This window comes from Amblyomma americanum, chromosome 7, assembly GCF_052857255.1.
Source record: "Amblyomma americanum isolate KBUSLIRL-KWMA chromosome 7, ASM5285725v1, whole genome shotgun sequence".
NCBI lineage: Eukaryota > Metazoa > Arthropoda > Arachnida > Ixodida > Ixodidae > Amblyomma > Amblyomma americanum.
The window spans coordinates 130,498,643-130,515,699 of NC_135503.1; the positions used below are offsets into that span (position 1 = coordinate 130,498,643).

Here is a 17,057-nt window from a genome sequence, read left to right on the forward strand (position 1 = left end):
GGTATAATGTTAAACAGTAGGGTAGATTTAACTAAAGGTTAAGATATTGGCAGCAAGCTCAGGGCCAAGGTTGCTGAAGTAATTATTAAACCTATCAACTGTGTTTTCATCAATGTGTTCAGGAACTACGTGCTGTTTTAATTGTCTACCAATTACGTTATTAAACCTCGTGCCACATTTTGCGGGTGTTTCCTTGTGCTTTCTGTATAGAGTTGTTGCAGAGTTTGTGTTGTTACAAAGAGCATATAGTTACAGAGCGCCGTTTTTATTTCCCCACGCGTACTCGCTTTTTGACTAGTTCCCTGACCAGCCAGGGGGAGGGGGGGGGGCGTTTCGCAGCAGCTGCTGCAGAAGAGCTCTGCTACATTCCTCCGTTCTCAACATTCTCTCCTTCCTCTCTCCTCGGTAACCACCTCCGGTTACGCACCTCACCAGTTCTCGCCATACCCTCCTTCTTTACGGGTACTCACCTTTAGTGTGCATGGTAGAGAGAAGGTAGGCAGATGGTTCCTCGACACCCACAGAGTGAACAGGGGAGGGGAAAGCCTCAGAGTGCCTGCCAAAGTTTCGACAAGAGGACTTGTCTTCGTCTGGGGATTCCGCCTCCCCATCCTAGCCCTCTGCCCACTTCACACCCTCCTCCCCCTCACCGGAGCGTCCTCCCCGGAGTGAAGACCCTATTTAAACCCCCGCCAAGCATGAACGCTTTGCTCAGACGAACACAAGTCATCTTGTCGAAACGTTGGCAGGCACGATGAGCCTTTCCTTTCCCTTGTTCATTTTGTGACCATCTCGGTAGGGAGGTTCCTGTTGCAACAATCCTCCGCATTCACTTTACTCTCTCGCTATACCTTAATCCTTCCAGGATGCCCACCCTACAGTTAAGATTTCGCGTGCTCTCGCCATACTGTTTTCTCCACGGTAACCATCCTCCGGTTGGCGGTTCCCTCGCTCTCACGACATTCTCCTTCCTTTCACAATAACCGTCTTATAAACGACTTTAATGCCATGCACCCTCAGGATATCGATTCCTCTGCTCACGTCACACCCTATTCCTTACACTGTAAACGTCCTGCAGTTGGAGATTCCTACGCTCTGTGAACACTTTCCTTCCATAGCAGCCGCCCGCCGGACAGTTCCCGTGGTAACCACACAGTGGAGGCGCAAGACTGCGCTGTCGTCATTCGTCTCTCCACTGCGAGCACCCTCAAAGTGGTTTCAATGTCAATGCAAACACCGATTACGCCGGCGACTACTACGGCATGTTACCGCCATCACTGCTACTACGCTATACTACCAGCACTGCAACTACTGCTTCATACTAGCACCACTATTACTACTACTGCTAGTACTACCACAACTGCTACTACCACCACTACCACTAATACCAATGCTATTACTACTACTACTACTACTACTACAACTACTACTACTTTCATACTAGCACCACTATTACTACTACTACTAGTACTACCACAACTGCTACTACCACCACTACCACTAATAACAATGCTATTACTACTACTACTACTACTACTACTACTTCTACCACCACTACCACTACCACCACCACTACTACTACTACTACTACTATTTTCCCTATTACTAGTACTACTACGACGTGAAACTAAGAACAGAGACCTTAACAGCAATTTAACTCGATTAGTGCGCTCTTTATGAAAAAAAAACACCGGGCGTAAAACTACACATAAAAAACTGGCACAAACTATCAACTGATTTTATTGCGCGGCAAGTTAATATTATATAAACTGTTAAAAAAAGGAGAGAACACATATGAAATGGTGGCGTCGAGGTGCTGGGTTAGCCTGTTTTCGTCTGCGGTTGATAGGCATGCTAGCCAGGCCTGGATATTTTATTTCCTTAAGAGGTCGACTTCTAACTTCGTTAACGTGACTGACGGGTCATTACGCACGTGTCTTCATTTTATGACACCACGCAAAAGGCTTCAAACGAGTCTATATTCATCTTATCCTGCTACCGATGGAAGAAAGTAGTGTTTTCGAACAATGATTTTCACTTGTCGCGCCCATAGCAGTTAGTCGCAATGACTTCTGGCACGGTTAACAATCCGCATAACCTGCGATGCTCCCGGAGCCTTTCATTTTGCATCGTCCAGTCTGATCGGCGTGGCACAGAATCTTTGTCGGGTCCTTTACCTCACATGGGCTCCACATGTGACGACTCCTTTTTTTCAGCTCCTTGTTTTCGTGATCCAGATATATAATCTGGGTATAAAATTTTGCGGAAAAGGTTAAATAAGGAAAAATAACGCGCAAGGGATGAATACTATTACTAAATCTTTAGCGAAAACTGTCTCCGAAAGAGTGATATAGTGTGGAAAACGATTAACGAAGCTTTGAATACAACTGAGTCTTGTGGCGCTGATACACTTGCATTAAATGAAGAAGTCTTACCGGAAACGCAACTAGCAGATAAATGTAATTATTTTATCGCGAAAGTGGGAGACGGACGTTCCAGCACTGAGACCGTTATAAACATTCAACTACTTCTGCATCCCACATGTCGCTGAGAAATAGCCATCTTCCAAAGCTTAAAAAACAGCCGTAGCAAGGGTGCAGATGGACTCGAAATCCGACTGATCGTCATATGATGGACCATACTGCGCCAGTACTTTAACATGGCGTTATCAACAGATGTATTCCCACGAAGCATGCATTTAGCGAAAGTAAATGTGATTTATAAAGGCGGAGAATGGTATTACCTAAGTAGATAGCGGACGATAGCAATACTAACCTTTTTTTTCAAAATGCCCCGAAAAAATAATTAACGTAAGAGCAGACAGCTTTTCCCGCACACACAACTTACTAACGCAGTACCACTTTTGTTCCAGGAAAAAAGTCTCCACAGGACATGCATCACTAGCGCAAAAAGAAATATTATAAAATTTTGAAAGGAAAGTAGTGACACCAGGAATTCTTCTAAATTTTTGCAATGCGTTACATCTTAAAGCACGCCTGCTTAGTAAATTAGAAAGATACCGTTTGGCGGGGAACTTCAGTTAAGCTTATGAGATCATACCTTCTGTCACCCTAACAATTTTTGTACAACTTAATATAAACCGCTAAACAAGCAAGTTAAAAATGGCGTACCGCAGGGCGGTATTATAAAGCCCATTTATTTCGTATATTACGAGCGCATAAAGAACATAGTACTAGCTACAATTGGTGTTTGTTATTTATACAGACGACTACAAAATATTTTTAGATGGTCAGAACCCGTCGCCTATACTCTAAGATGCTTGCTCTGCACACTGCTCAAATCATGAATGGTGCCTGCGAAACTGCCTTTTACAAAACCAATTTTAAATGGTTTATGGTTTATGGGGGTTTAACTTCCCAAAGAGACTCAGGCTATGAGGGACGCCGTATTAAAGGGCTCCGGCAATTTCGACCACCTGGGGTTCTTTTACGTGCACTGACATCGCACAGGACACGGGCCTCTAGAATTTCGCCTCCATCGAAATTCGACCGCCGCGGCTGGGATCGAACCCGCGTCTTTCGGGCCGGCAGCCAACCGAGCGCCATAACCACTCAGCCACCGCGGGGGCTTTAAACCAATCTTAAACAAAGCGCGTGCGTTATAGAACACTTGAGAGTGTTACTAAAATTGGAGACAGCATCACAGTAGGTCCCACCGCCGCGGTGGCTCGGTGGCTATGACACTCGGCTGCCAACCCGAAAGACGCGTTTTCGATTCCGGCCGAATTTCGACGGAGGCGAAATTCTAGAGGCCCATTTACTGTCCGATTTCTGCGCACGCTAAGGAACACGAGGTGAGCGAAATTTCCGGAGCCCTTTGCTAGGGCGTCCCTCATAGCCTTGGGACGCTAAACGCCCATAAAAGCTAACCAAATCAAACACAAGGTCATATCGATATAAGAGGAGAAAAATCTAGTAAAAATCACGTCGTAGTAGTTTTTGAACATCTGACCTTGAACGAATATGTAAATCTATTCAGTTCAAAAGTGTAGAAAGCCTTTGCATAATGCCTATTCTCATTCAATATAAAATGACGACCTAAGAATTCGTTATTTCATTCACATTTGTGTTACAAGTATGGGAAACATAACATGACATGGTCTTCTTATGGTTTATGGAGTTTTGACATCCCAAAAAGACTCAGCCTATGGGGGAAGCCGCAGTGAAGGGCTCCGGAAATATCGACCGCCTTGGGCTCTTTAACGTGCACTGACATCGCACAATACACGGGCCTCTAGAATTCCGTCTCCATCGCAATTCGACCGCCGCGGCGAGGATCGAACGCGCGTCTTTCGGGACAGCAGCCGTGTGCCATAACCCCGGAGCCATTGCGGTGGCCTGACTGTCTTATGCTCAAGTTGTTGCAAAGGAAAGCGGTCCGGGCTATAGAAAATGTTGTGTTTGCAGAACACACACAACACAATAATGGCCCATATATATATATATATATATATATATATATATATATATATATATATATATATATATATATATATATATATATATATATATATATATATATATATATATATATATATATCCTAAAAGTGATTTCTGGCAGCTGATTTGGACAATATAATATAAAATCACCAAAAATTGCAAAAACATAACAGGATTTAATTCACGACGGTTCGGCTGGAGGAGTGTACACTCGTGATTTTATATCATATATATAATTTTATATTTGATTTATATATCAAATATATATTTTATATTATATGATTTTATTAGATTACATGATATGATGGTGATTATATATATATATATATATATATATATATATATATATATATATATATATAAAGGAAGACAACAGTCACGGAAACCAAAGTGCATAGGGGAATGTTTATTTTTTTTTAATATCTTGTGCCAATCGATTAGTTTTTTTTTAAAGAAAATTACTTACAGGCGCTGGTGAACACTCTCAAGGTTCGCTTACACGCAAAAACGTAAATACCCACGAAAGCAGCAGATTGGACAGCCGTCGCCGTAGCTCAGTTGGTGAGAGCACCGGACGCGATATTCGGAGGTCGTGGGTTCGGATCCCACCGGCGGCATGGTTGTTTTTTCTGCTGCTTGTAAGTAATTTTCTTTAAAAAAAATACTAATCGATTGGCACAAGATATTAAAAAAAAAGAAACATTCCCCTATGCACTTTGGTTTCCGTGACTGTTGGCTTCCTTAATATGTTTGTCGAACGAGCCCCTCATTTCATTTGCCTTGTCTGCTAATATATATATATGAAATGAGGGGCTCGTTCGACAAACATATTAAGGAAGCCAACAGTCACCGAAACCATGGTGCATAGGGAATGTTTTATATACTTTTTTATTTCTAATGCCAATCAGTTGGTTTAAAGAAAGTTACTTATAAACTAGCAGAAAAAACAACCATGCCGCCGGTGGGATCCGAACCCACGACCTCCGAATATCGCGTCCGGTGCTCTTACCAACTGAGCTAGGGCGACGGCTGCCCAATCTGATGCTTTCGTGGGTATTTATGGTTTGCGTGTAAGCGAACCTTGAGAGTGTTCACCAGCGCCACCCTCGTCCATAGCGGTGGACGTAGCAGGTCCTGTAATACCGCAAGTGTGACGTAGAACGTCATCTAACAACGAGGGCGAAAACTGTGCGAGAGCCCTCTTACGCTACCTATGACATCAAGACTGCCAGAACCGAGACCCCCGGCAAGCTATTAGCAGACAAGGCAAATGAAATGAGGGGCTCGTTTGACAAACATATTAAGGAAGCCAACAGTCACCGAAACCATGGTGCATAGGGGAATGTTTTATATACTTTTTTTAATTTCTAATGCCAATCAATTGGTTTAAAGGAAGTTACAAACGAGCAGAAAAAACAACCATGCCGCCGGTGGGATCCGAACCCACGACCTCCGAATATCGCGTCCGGTGCTCTTACAAACTGAGTTACGGCGACGGCTGTCCAATCTGATGCTTTCGTGGGTATTTATGTTTTGCGTGTAAGCGAACCTTGAGGGTGTTCACCAGCGCCACCCTCGTCCATAGCGGTGGACGTAGCACGTCCTGTAATACCGCAAGTGTGACGTAGAACGTCATCTAACGGCGAGGGCGAAAACTGTGCGAGAGCCCTTTTATGCTACCTATGGCATCAAGACTGCCAGAACCGAGACCCCCGTTAAGCTATTAGCAGACAAGGCAAATAAAATGAGGGGCTCGTTTGACAAACATATCAAGGAAGCCAACAGTAACCGAAACCATGGTGCATAGGGGAATGTTTTATATCCTTTTTTTAATTTTTAATTCCAATCAATTGGTTTAATGAAAGTTACTTATAAACATATTGTATATATATATATATATATATATATATATATATATATATATATATATATATATATATATATATATATATATATATATGCAGTGTAGAAAGATAAACGCATTTTGTTGCTAGAGGCAAAAATGCAAAGTTGTGAAACGCTTCAGTTAGCCATATATTTATTTTGAGTCAACGTTTCAGACAGAGCCTGTCCTTCCTTGAGTCTTGAGAAAGGACAGGCTTTGTCCGAAACGTCGAGTCAAAATAAATCTATGGCTAACTAAAGCGTTTCACAACTTTGCATTTTGCCTCTAGCAACCAAATACGTTTATCTTTCTATACTGCATTTCATCGATGGCTATTAACAACGCTTCTAAAAGAAAAGAGTCTGGAAAAAAGGGCAGGCTCTGTCCGAAACGTCGACTCAAAATAAATCTTTGGCTAACTGAAGCGTTTCACAACTTTGCATATATATACATATATATATGTATATAATATAAAATCAAAAATTGAAGAAACATAACAGGATTTAATTCACGACGTTTCGGCTGGAGGACCAGCCTTTTTCGACACTCGAAGAAGGCTGGTCCCCCAGCCGAAACGTCGTGAATTAAATCCTGTTATGTTTCTTCAATTTTTGGTGATTTTATTTTATATTGACCAAATCAGCTGCCAGAAATCACTTTTGGTATATATATATATATATATATATATATATATATATATATATATATATATATATATATATATATATATATATATATGCATGCTATTCACTGGCTTCTCACAGGAGGTATTACGAGTCCTTAATTGAGAAGAGTTGGGAATAGAGTAATGGAGAACACCTAAATAACATGCGATTCGCTGATGAAATTGCCTTGATGAGTCTGCATACGAACTGGAAAGCATGATAAATGAGCCAGTGCTGTTTAACCTGTACTCGGCTAGAGATCGACTGCTTGTGAGAGTCTGAAGACGCTTGGAGTTGTAAAATATGGCATATATGTAAACTGTTTCCAAATTTACGCTCGAGAAGATTTCCTGATGGTCGACTTCTCACAACACAAGATTGGTCAATTTGGGACACCGCATTTCGGACTCGAATTCACACATGAAGTTTTGTAGGAAGGAAGTCTGAGCACTTGGACATTTCCAACTCAGGAGGCCAGGACTTCTATTAGTGCTTCAAATGCGGAGGTGAAAACAGTCTTTTGTCTTTTGTCGATTGGTTCAGCACAGTCAAAGCTTACCAAGCACGGTATCGAGATGTCTTCGTTAACTAAGGCACTAAAGCAGAATTGACATCTGAGCTAGTTGGTTTTTCATTTTCAAGAATTATATAAAGCGCACTTAGTACAACAGACAAGGGAGACCAAACAACACAAGCGCTTGTGTTGTTTGGTCTCTCTTGTCTGTTCTAAGTGCGCCTTATATAATTCTTGAATATAAGGCACTAAAATGTCCCGTCACCATAAAACGACAGCATCAACATGCACTAGGAACACCTGAATGCACCAGGCTATATCACGCAAATCCTTGTTTCAGAGGCTGACGGTGTCGTCACGACTGCCGCAGAATAAAAACAAAGGAACCGGAAAGAAGGAAACCAAGGTGAATGGCCTGGGGTGTTCTGTTACGCGCACGTCGTCTGGAATAGGCTAAAATAGTTGCGGAACGGCCTGAGGTCGCAGCAATGTTTTTTGTCCTAAACAAACTCGAGGGTTTGTGCGCAAAGATAAACAACCCGAAACCAAGACGCCGTGAGAGCAGATGTGCGGTAAAGGACGCGATAAATTGGTCCCTTTGCTCTTCCGGAGTGGTGCTAAAATTCAGATGTCACGTGGCCTGGCATACGTCGGACGTATGGTATGATGCCTGAATGGGAGGCTGCGGGAACATCGCATGTTATGTTGCTTGTTAACCGCGCCAGGCAACCTTGTGACGCACTGCCCTAGGAGCGACAAGTGCAAGTCAGTGTGCTAAAACACCACTGTCAGCCTTCACTCGCTGGATAAGATGAAAAGGAAGTTGTTTGAAGCATGTTGCATGGTGTCTCAAAAATGAAGACACGTGATTAAGTGACCTGCCAGTCAAGTTGACGAAGCGAGAAGTCGACAAGCTTCACAAAGCAGTGAGAAATCTAAATCTTCAAAGCATGCTCATCAACCAAAGACGAAAACAAGGTATTTTTTGCCCCCAACACTGCCATTGTTGTTGTGTTCTTTCATTTTCTTTACTAATAGCAGTTCATATAAAAAGAATTTCCGGCGCACTAAAATCGGTTGATAGCTTGCGCCTGGTCTGTATGTTTAGTTTTATGTCCGATGTGTTCGTTGCCATGAGTATCGCACTGATGAAGTAAACACGAAAAACCAACTATCCACATCTGCAGCTTTACTTACGTTCATAAACGCCTGTCGCTGTAATAAGAGAATAAAGAAAGCAAAATGGGAGCGTTGCTTATTTTCGCTAAAACCTTGTCGACAGCTTGAAGAAAAGATATAGGTACGGCTGTAAAGGGTACAGATGCGGGTCGAAGCATGCAGCGCGCCTGCAGCTAACCGCTCTAGCTAAGAAATAAATTAATAATGTAGTATTCAAGATTGGACTAAACTGAAATGGTAGAGCGTGGTAAATAGAAAAACGTAGCACATTTCATTTTAGGCGCAAGAAAATGGTGCGGCGTGGCTGCAGTCAGTAAAAACAGTCAGCAGAAAGAGCCGTGCACTTAGACTGACTGGCAGATCATAAGTCTTTGCTGGTCTCCGAAACGACAGAAAATCAGTCGCAGGTAGCTCTGTTTCCCGCGAGTTAAACTGAAAAGTAAGTTTTCTTTGCCCGAGAGCTGATGATGCCTTGTCTGAATGTGAGATAACCTTAAAATAATTCCTTCAATATTGTGTTTAAATGTCACCCTCGAGTTCTAGATTCGTTAGAGCGTTTCTACATGTGGTATAAAATAAGAAAAGTTTAGGTGTCATAAATTGAATTTATGGGGAGTAAACGCGGGAGAACTTTTATTTCACTCGTCAATGTTTTGCACCTCTGATTTTGTTGTAATTTTGATGTCATTTCACTTAGCAAGAGTTCCAATTCTGATTTTATTTGAATTGCGATTCTGATTCAGATAGGATTTTATTTTCACCCCATTTCAATTCATAACCACTTCTTTTATTCATTTTTAATAAGTCATCATTATTTCATAGTCGAATTCATTTTTGATGAGTCACTGTTAGTCCGGCATCTGCCTTCTCCTCTATATAAGTGGAGAAGAGGAATTCCATTTTCATCACCTCGTACCTGCCAACTATCACCAGGAAAGAGAATGAGAAACCCTTTCACCATCAGAGGCCACACGGTTGGTTGGTGGCGGTTTGGTACAGACGTCGCCAACGCTGGACAGTTTCCACCTTCTTCACCATCATAATGTTGTCGCATTTAAAGAAAACAGCCTCCGTTTTACGGCATTGCAGATATTACCCGGTGTCCTGTGTGGTTATCACAATTCCTCGCTGTGTTACTAGCATTTCGGCTAACCAATCAGCCTAGTTTGTAGCAATAATTTCTCACTCATTTAGGCTCGGTGGCAAACTTTGAGCACTGATTTTGTTCCCCTTTTAATTTGATGTTTCGTTTACCTTGCCCTTTCTACTTCTGTGGGCTCTCGTTCGACGAATTCCGTAGCTCTAACCGCGACCTCCGCAGTGAAAAAAAATGCATAAATTTTCAACTGTCTCATGATTCTTCCTTTAAAGTGTTCGTAGCAGGCTTGAAATTCAAAAGACCTAAGAAAAATATCAATTTTCGATGCTACATAAAGCTTCCGTTAGAAGCGACAAGTTGAGTGTCAATAGCAGAAAAAGGGTTAATAGCGTTTCGTTGCACACCACCGTAACATATTTTGGAGAAGATGCGTCGCCGCGCAGCTAAGCCGCAACAGTTTGCCTTAGTTACCTCAATACGCGCGTCTTGCGAGCAACCACATCTTCCACGCTTCCTTCCAGAGCGGTTAGGTGGAATGTTTACCCGATCATTGTTCCTAATACAATAGCTCAGTATATTTCAGCGAATGCCAAATTCTTCAGTGCTCTGGCCACGCATGAGTTTCAGAGCAGATTTCTCTCCAGTGGGCCCGAATATTTACATCAAATGCCGGAAAAAGAGCTCAATAAAGCAGGCGTGAGCACGCATGTTCGCAAAAGTTAACTTTGTAATCAAATTACAATACAAATTACAATTTTCAATGCCCGTAGGCAGCTTGTGGGACAAAAATGTGAGTCCTCTGAAGACAGCCGTATGTCTCATGGGAATCATAACGGTTACTTCGGTTTCTAAATGTTGGTGCCAATACAAAGAGGATGCCTGATACTTAGGCATCACTCTATGGTTCAGAGCTGCTGATGATGCCCAGACAGATCCGAACTAATTGAATGAACTCAATTTTCAGGCGCTTAACATAGCTGGATAATTTGTGGAATGCAATTCAGCCAAGAAACGCAGATGGCGAAGCTGATTCCCAAGGCTTTTGAAAAGCCCTGACGGCAGCACAGACGGCACTGCATCGTTACTTCGCACTCTGCAGTGACGGCAATAACTGCCCTTTCCCTTTCTTACTTAGCGGAGACTGCTGAAAAAATGCATGCCGCTGTCATACTGGTGCTGAGATCTCTTACCCATGGCTGCACCTGAGAGTGTCTTTGTTGGCCTCACGAAGATGGTGCAGTACGAGAGGAGCCGAAAGTCGGTCTTTTTCTTCGTCTGCGTCTAGGACACAACACCTTCACAAGACAGCATGTTTGTAATGCGAAAAGCAGACATGCATTCAGAAAATTATTACAGCAAAACTCGTAAAAGCTAAAATTGTGGCCCACAAAGGAAGCGAAAAGAGAGATACGCTATCGCAATACATGTCCTTTTTTCAAGTGACAATGCTGGCATCAGAACGCTACTTCGTCTTTCTTCCTGGCGTTGCAACGTAATTTAAGTGTCAGCAGTGGTTAATGCGCTCTTCGGGGGCAACCGGTAAAAGCGGTATCCTAGTAAATACCTCTCCAGGGCCTTTGTCGTGTTTTATCAAGATGAGGAGGCATTGCACTGAGCTTGTTGCTTCGAAGTGCTCTGATTCCTACGCCTTAGGTGGAAAATCAAATACATCGTGCTCCTCTGCTCTTATTGATGTAGCTTAACACTTTTGTTTCTGCATTTTTAAATAGACATTTTTTCCTTCTTGAGCTGTTGCTGAATGCGTTGTGATCTGTCTGAAAAACAATGCAGTCAATACTGCTGATAATCGCTTTAAAAAGGTAGATTTTTGCAGCATAAGGAAAAAAATAGGAGTGAAGTATGGCACGTTATTGTACATGTGGTTTAAATAATAATCAGAAGAGCAAGAGACCTCTAAGTAAAGTCGTTGGAGGCTCTTTGGCCTTTAACGCTGACGGAGCAGTCGCAGCTTTCAAAGTGACTTCTTACCAATCGAATAAAACACTCCTGGACCACCCTTAAGTATAGCTCCTGGACGAGCAATAAGTGGTCGACACGAACCAACGACTTCCTGAAGCCGCAGTACGTAGTTTCGAGTTGTCCTCTTCAATGTACTGCCTAAGAAGCCTTTGGGCACGTAGCCTGCGGGGCTTATTGCGGTATATCGGTGAAAAAAGTGCGTTCGCCACTTTATAGTGGAGAACGCACTTACCGGAAGAGTTTGCTTGCAACGCAGAGGTGAGAAATAGTCCTGTAATTTAATGCATTTGTTCTTCAAAAATATTTTATCTTCATTTCATTATCTTATTCATCCCTGTGGTGTTCTCAGGTATAGCTTTTTCCGTGTTGCGTGTTGGCAACCTGCTGAACTAATTCTGTGCAAACAACATTGTGATGACCCCCATAATGCGCAGGTCCACACGGGACGGAGAGGCAAAGAGACACCGTATGGCTCAGTTTAAACAAACAGGTATATTCAATAATTACACATGATTAAGATTATACATCAGAGGCTGGGGCGTCCGAGCTTACGTGCCGACGACTTCATGGGGGCGATGGAGTGGCTCCGGAGTTGGGCTCGAGCGGTTGCTGGCAGAAGCTGCACGCCGTTGGGCTTCGGCGCTGAAGGCCCTCTTGGCGAACGATGTCGTCCTGAGCGTCCCCCTTCCGTACTGCTTCTCGATTTTTATATCCTCTTCTCCACACTCCCTAGGGTGAGGACGCCCACGCCGGAGGGGAAGGAGGGGGGGCTAGGGCTTTCACTTGGGCGCACAAACATACCACCGCACTTATTGTCTCGCCCCCCTCACGTGTTGAGTCCGAGGGAAAGAATGTTGTCTTCGAGGTAGCGCATAGCGTCGGCTGTGGTAAGGCGCGCTCTGGCCCGCTGACAGTTCCCGCGGGTCACCGGCCTCCATTCTCCATCCATCAACTGACACTCGCTCCTCAAGGTAAGGCGCGCTCTGGCCCGCTGACAGTTCCCTTGTCCTGGAATGTGCTCGCGAGGGCCGCCCCTGGAACCGCCACGCCAATTGGGGAGGATAAGCCCGTTTCCCCGCGGCGACGGCGGCGGGTCCCTTCGTTCTGGTCGTCACTCAAAGAGCATGGCTGGGTAATTGATGATGCCGCTGTCATCTGGGTCTCCGTCTACGCCGCGCCGTCGAACGCGGAACCTCGTAGCACACACAAGGAATGTACCTCGTAGCACACACAAGGAATGTACCTCGTAGCACACACAAGGAATGTACCTCGTAGCACACACAAGGAATGTAACACTCGCTCACCCTCCAGAAGAATGTTCTCCGAACATTTGAGTCCACGCAGCTCCCCTTGTCTTTCTGAATCGCCTCGCACAGTGCGTCCGACAAAACACTTTTCGCTGCACTCAACACCACTGCACAACACCATATGCCTCCGCTGTCATAACTGGCGTCTCCAGGGGCAGCACTGATCTTCTTTTACAGATAAACATGAAACTCAGCACCCAAGCCTCTCCTTTCTAGTCCAAACTGGACGAAATAAATTTACCACAGTTACAAAGGAGCTCCCACTTCTAGCACGATCACGGCACAGACAAAAATATAGATAACGAAAGGAAGTAGGGCAGGTTCTGCATGCGCTCCGCATGCTCTCCTGTGAAGGTGTTACTTAATGACAGAAAGGTTTAACTACCAACTCCGATAACTTAACACATAAGCACATAGCAATGTTATGAGCTGTGGCATTACACAATTCTAACCAGTTCAAAACTCCGCTCTGTTTACGCCATTAGTCCGACTTAGCTTTCCGATTTCGCAGCGGATATCGGCCTTCATGAGTCATACTAAGTAAGTCTGTGACCCTTTGTCTGCTTTGGGACTCGCGAGGGCTCGTGGCAGGAGCCTCTCCTGGCGTTATCTGCGCGGCAACCTCGCGCGCTTCTTCTTCTAGCAATGCATGAAGTAAATCCGGTGGCATTCCGGCCGTCACCTCTGGCGCCTGCCGAACAAATGCAGGAGAGGGCGTTTCTTGCGAACTATCTGCGCGCTCCGCTTCACTTCTGTCCCCATCAAAATCCGCGCTTTCCCTTTCCTCATTTCGTGAATACTGAACCGGTGCCGACTTGAGGCGATTTGCGTGTATCCTTATCAAGCGCCGGTTTACGTCTCGGACTCTGAAGTTTACCGGAGAAAGCTTCTCGACAACCTCGCACGGTCCTCTCCACTTCGTCTGGAACTTACGAGCTAGCCCAATCTGCCTTTGGCAGTTTTCAATGTACACGCTGTCCGCCACATTAAACGGCGCTTCTCTAGCACTGCGATCGTGCACCTCCTTCCTGCGCTTCGCCGCTTTCTTTAAGGCCTCCTTTGCGATGTCCCTCGCCACTTGCAAGCGCGATTCTAGCTCAACCTTATAGTCGTCCAGTGAAGCGTATGGGACACGACGGGGGCCCTCTGGCACTTCACTAGGCTGGTCCGGGTCTCGGCCGTAGAGAAGAAAGAATGGCGATTCGCCCGTGCTCTCGTGTGCTGCGGAATTGTAGGCAAACATTGCATACGGGAGCCACAAGTCCCAGTCCCGCTGGTCGCGCGAAACAAAATGCGACAGGAATCCGGCCACGGTTTGGTTCAGTCGCTCCACCGCGCCGTTGCAAGCCGGATGGTACGGTGTTGTCTGCTTCTTAGCGATCTTAAGCAGCTCGCAAACTCTCCTCATTAGCTGCGACACGAAGTTCGTTCCCCGATCTGTCAAGAGTTGCCTCAAGGGTCCATGTCGGAGCACGATCTGTTCGACAAATGCTCTTGCAACCGTGTCTGCCTTCTGATCTGGGAGTGCTACCGCTTCCGCGTATTTTGAAAGGTGATCGACAAATACTAAAATGTACCTGTTTCCGGAAGTGGTCGTGGGCAATGGGCCCATTATGTACATACCTGTCCGCTCGAAGGGAGCCGAAACCTCAGAGAACGGCTGAATTGGAGCTGGTCTTCGTCCCTTGGGTGTTTTTCTTTCGAGACAGGAATGACACTTCGCACAGTAGTCTCTAACATCCTGTCGCATGCCACTCCAAAAGTACAAACGCTCCACACGCCTGCGTGTCTTCGCTACGCCAAAATGACCGGCGCATGGCGCATCGTGAAACGCGCGAAGAACCCTTTCTGTCCACGACCGAGGTATGACGACTCTCTCCCAAGCGGTTTTCTCTGGTCTCCCTTTCCTGGTTGGCCTCGTGCGCCGACACAGGGTGCCGTCTTTGTCAATGAAATAACCTAGCTGTTCGGGGTGAGACGGTGCGCCCTCTAAGCTTTCGATTATTCGCTTCAGGTCAGGATCTTTGCACTGCTCTGTGCGTAATTCGGCGGGGTCGACTACGGGGACAAACTCATCTATAGCTGCAACGGCAGCTGTGCGGCTGAGTGCATCAGCATTCAGATGTGTCTTTCCTGACTTGTGCTCAACTTCAAAGCAGTATTCCTGCAGGTGTAGATTCCATCTAGCGAGTCGCGAGCTAGGGTCCCTGACACTCATCACCCATTTCAGAGGATGGCAGTCTGTGACTAGCTTGAATTTGCGGCCGTAAAGGTAGCATCTGAAGTGCTTTACTGCCCAGACAACGGCGAGGCACTCCCTTTCCGTAGCTCCGTACTTTTGCTCTGTGGGGCTCAGCTGTCGGCTAGCAAAAGCAACGGGATGTTCTTTGCCCTCGATAACCTGAGATAGCACGGCACCAACTGCGAACTTTGACACATCTGTGGCCATAACGAAGGGCAAATTAAAATCCGGGTGGCGCAACAGCGGTGCACTCATTAGCTTCCTTTTCAGGGCCCCAAAAGCATTCTCCGCGTTTTCGTCCCAGCGAAAGGCGACATTTTTGGCTGTTAAGGCGGTGAGCGGCTTAGCGAGCTTGGCGAACTCCTCTATGTGCCTTCGGTAGTAACCGATCAGGCCTAGAAACTGCCGGACCTGGCGGACGCTAGTCGGGGATGGAAAATCCGAGACACACCTTAGTTTCTCAGGGTCCGGTCGCACGCCGTCAGCTGAAACAACGTGCCCGAGGTATTTCACCTCGTTTTTGAGGAATTGGCACTTAGAGGGCTTCAGCTTGAGACCCGCTGCTCTTAGTCGCACCAAAACCTGCTCAATATCGCGCAAATGGTTATCAAAACTGTCACTGTATATGATAATGTCATCCATATACACGAAGCACAGCCTCCCCAGAAGACCTGCCAGGATAACATCAGCGGTTCTCTGCCAGACAGCAGGGCTGTTGGCCAGACCCATCGGCATTCTTTTCCATTCATAGTGCCCTGAGGGCGTGTTGAATGCCGTTTTCTCGGCATCTGCCGGATCCATTGCTATCTGCCAGAATCCCGCCGCCATGTCCACTACCGTGAAGTACCTGGCAGAGCCCAGCTGAGAAAGCGTCTCCTGTATATTGGGGATGGGGTATGGATCGATGCGAGTTACGGCATTTAGTTTGCGGTAGTCCACTACCAATCGATACGAGCCATCTGGCTTTTCCACCAATAGTGCTGGTGCTCCCCAGGGTGACTTTGAGTGTTCGACAATGCCGCGATCAATCAGGTCCTGCACCTGCCGCTCCATCTCCTCACGTTGGGAGTAAGGAATCCTGTACGCACGCTGGTAAACGGGCGATGAAGTGCCGGTTTCTATCCTGTGCTTTATAACGCCACAGCAGCCCAAATCCAGGTTGGACGCGGCGAATACCTCCGAGTAGTCGTTCAGCAAACCAGCCAGAGCCTCCCTCTCCCTGGATTTTACGTGAGAAAGATCGAACGACACCTTTGGAGCAGCCGAAGGACTAGCATGCTCTACAGTTGCGAGTACCGTATCGGTGGGCTCACGTTTATTTATCGCAGAGGTGAAGAAAGCCAATGTTTTGTTCTTGGGAAGGCTCAGTGGCTGCTGGCTACAGTTAACCACCCGTAGGGGCACTCTGTGGGCGTCATTAACTGTCACGAGGCACGCGGCTGCCTTCAGGCCATTGCTGAGAGAGTCGACCGGCTCAAGCACTCCCACGGCGCCGCTCTCAACATCTGAAGGCACAAACGCGTACAAAATGTGCTCCGACCAAGGAAGGACGACCGCCTCATCGATCAGCCTGACGGCAACCCGCGAATATACCTTCTCCAATGACCCCACTTCTGACACCAGTGTGATCACCCCCATAATGCGCAGGTCCACACGGGACGGAGAGGCAAAGAGACACCGTATGGCTCAGTTTAAACAAACAGGTATATTCAATAATTACACATGA

The 17,057-nt window shown here is 45.7% G+C and overlaps 1 protein-coding gene across 1 annotated transcript in view; it reads right to left on the reverse strand.

The window, feature by feature from the left end:
- The window catches only part of LOC144098054 (uncharacterized), a 32,005-nt gene extending 20,941 nt beyond the window's left edge, over window positions 1–11,064 (reverse strand). The window contains exons 1-2 of the mRNA XM_077630616.1: window positions 10,993–11,064; window positions 8,722–8,739 (exon numbers count right to left, since the gene is read on the reverse strand). Coding sequence (XP_077486742.1) covers window positions 8,722–8,739; window positions 10,993–10,996 — 22 coding nt within the window. The 5' untranslated portion in view covers window positions 10,997–11,064. The remainder of the gene's footprint in view (window positions 1–8,721; window positions 8,740–10,992) is intronic.
- Between the last annotated feature and the right edge of the window lie 5,993 nt (window positions 11,065–17,057).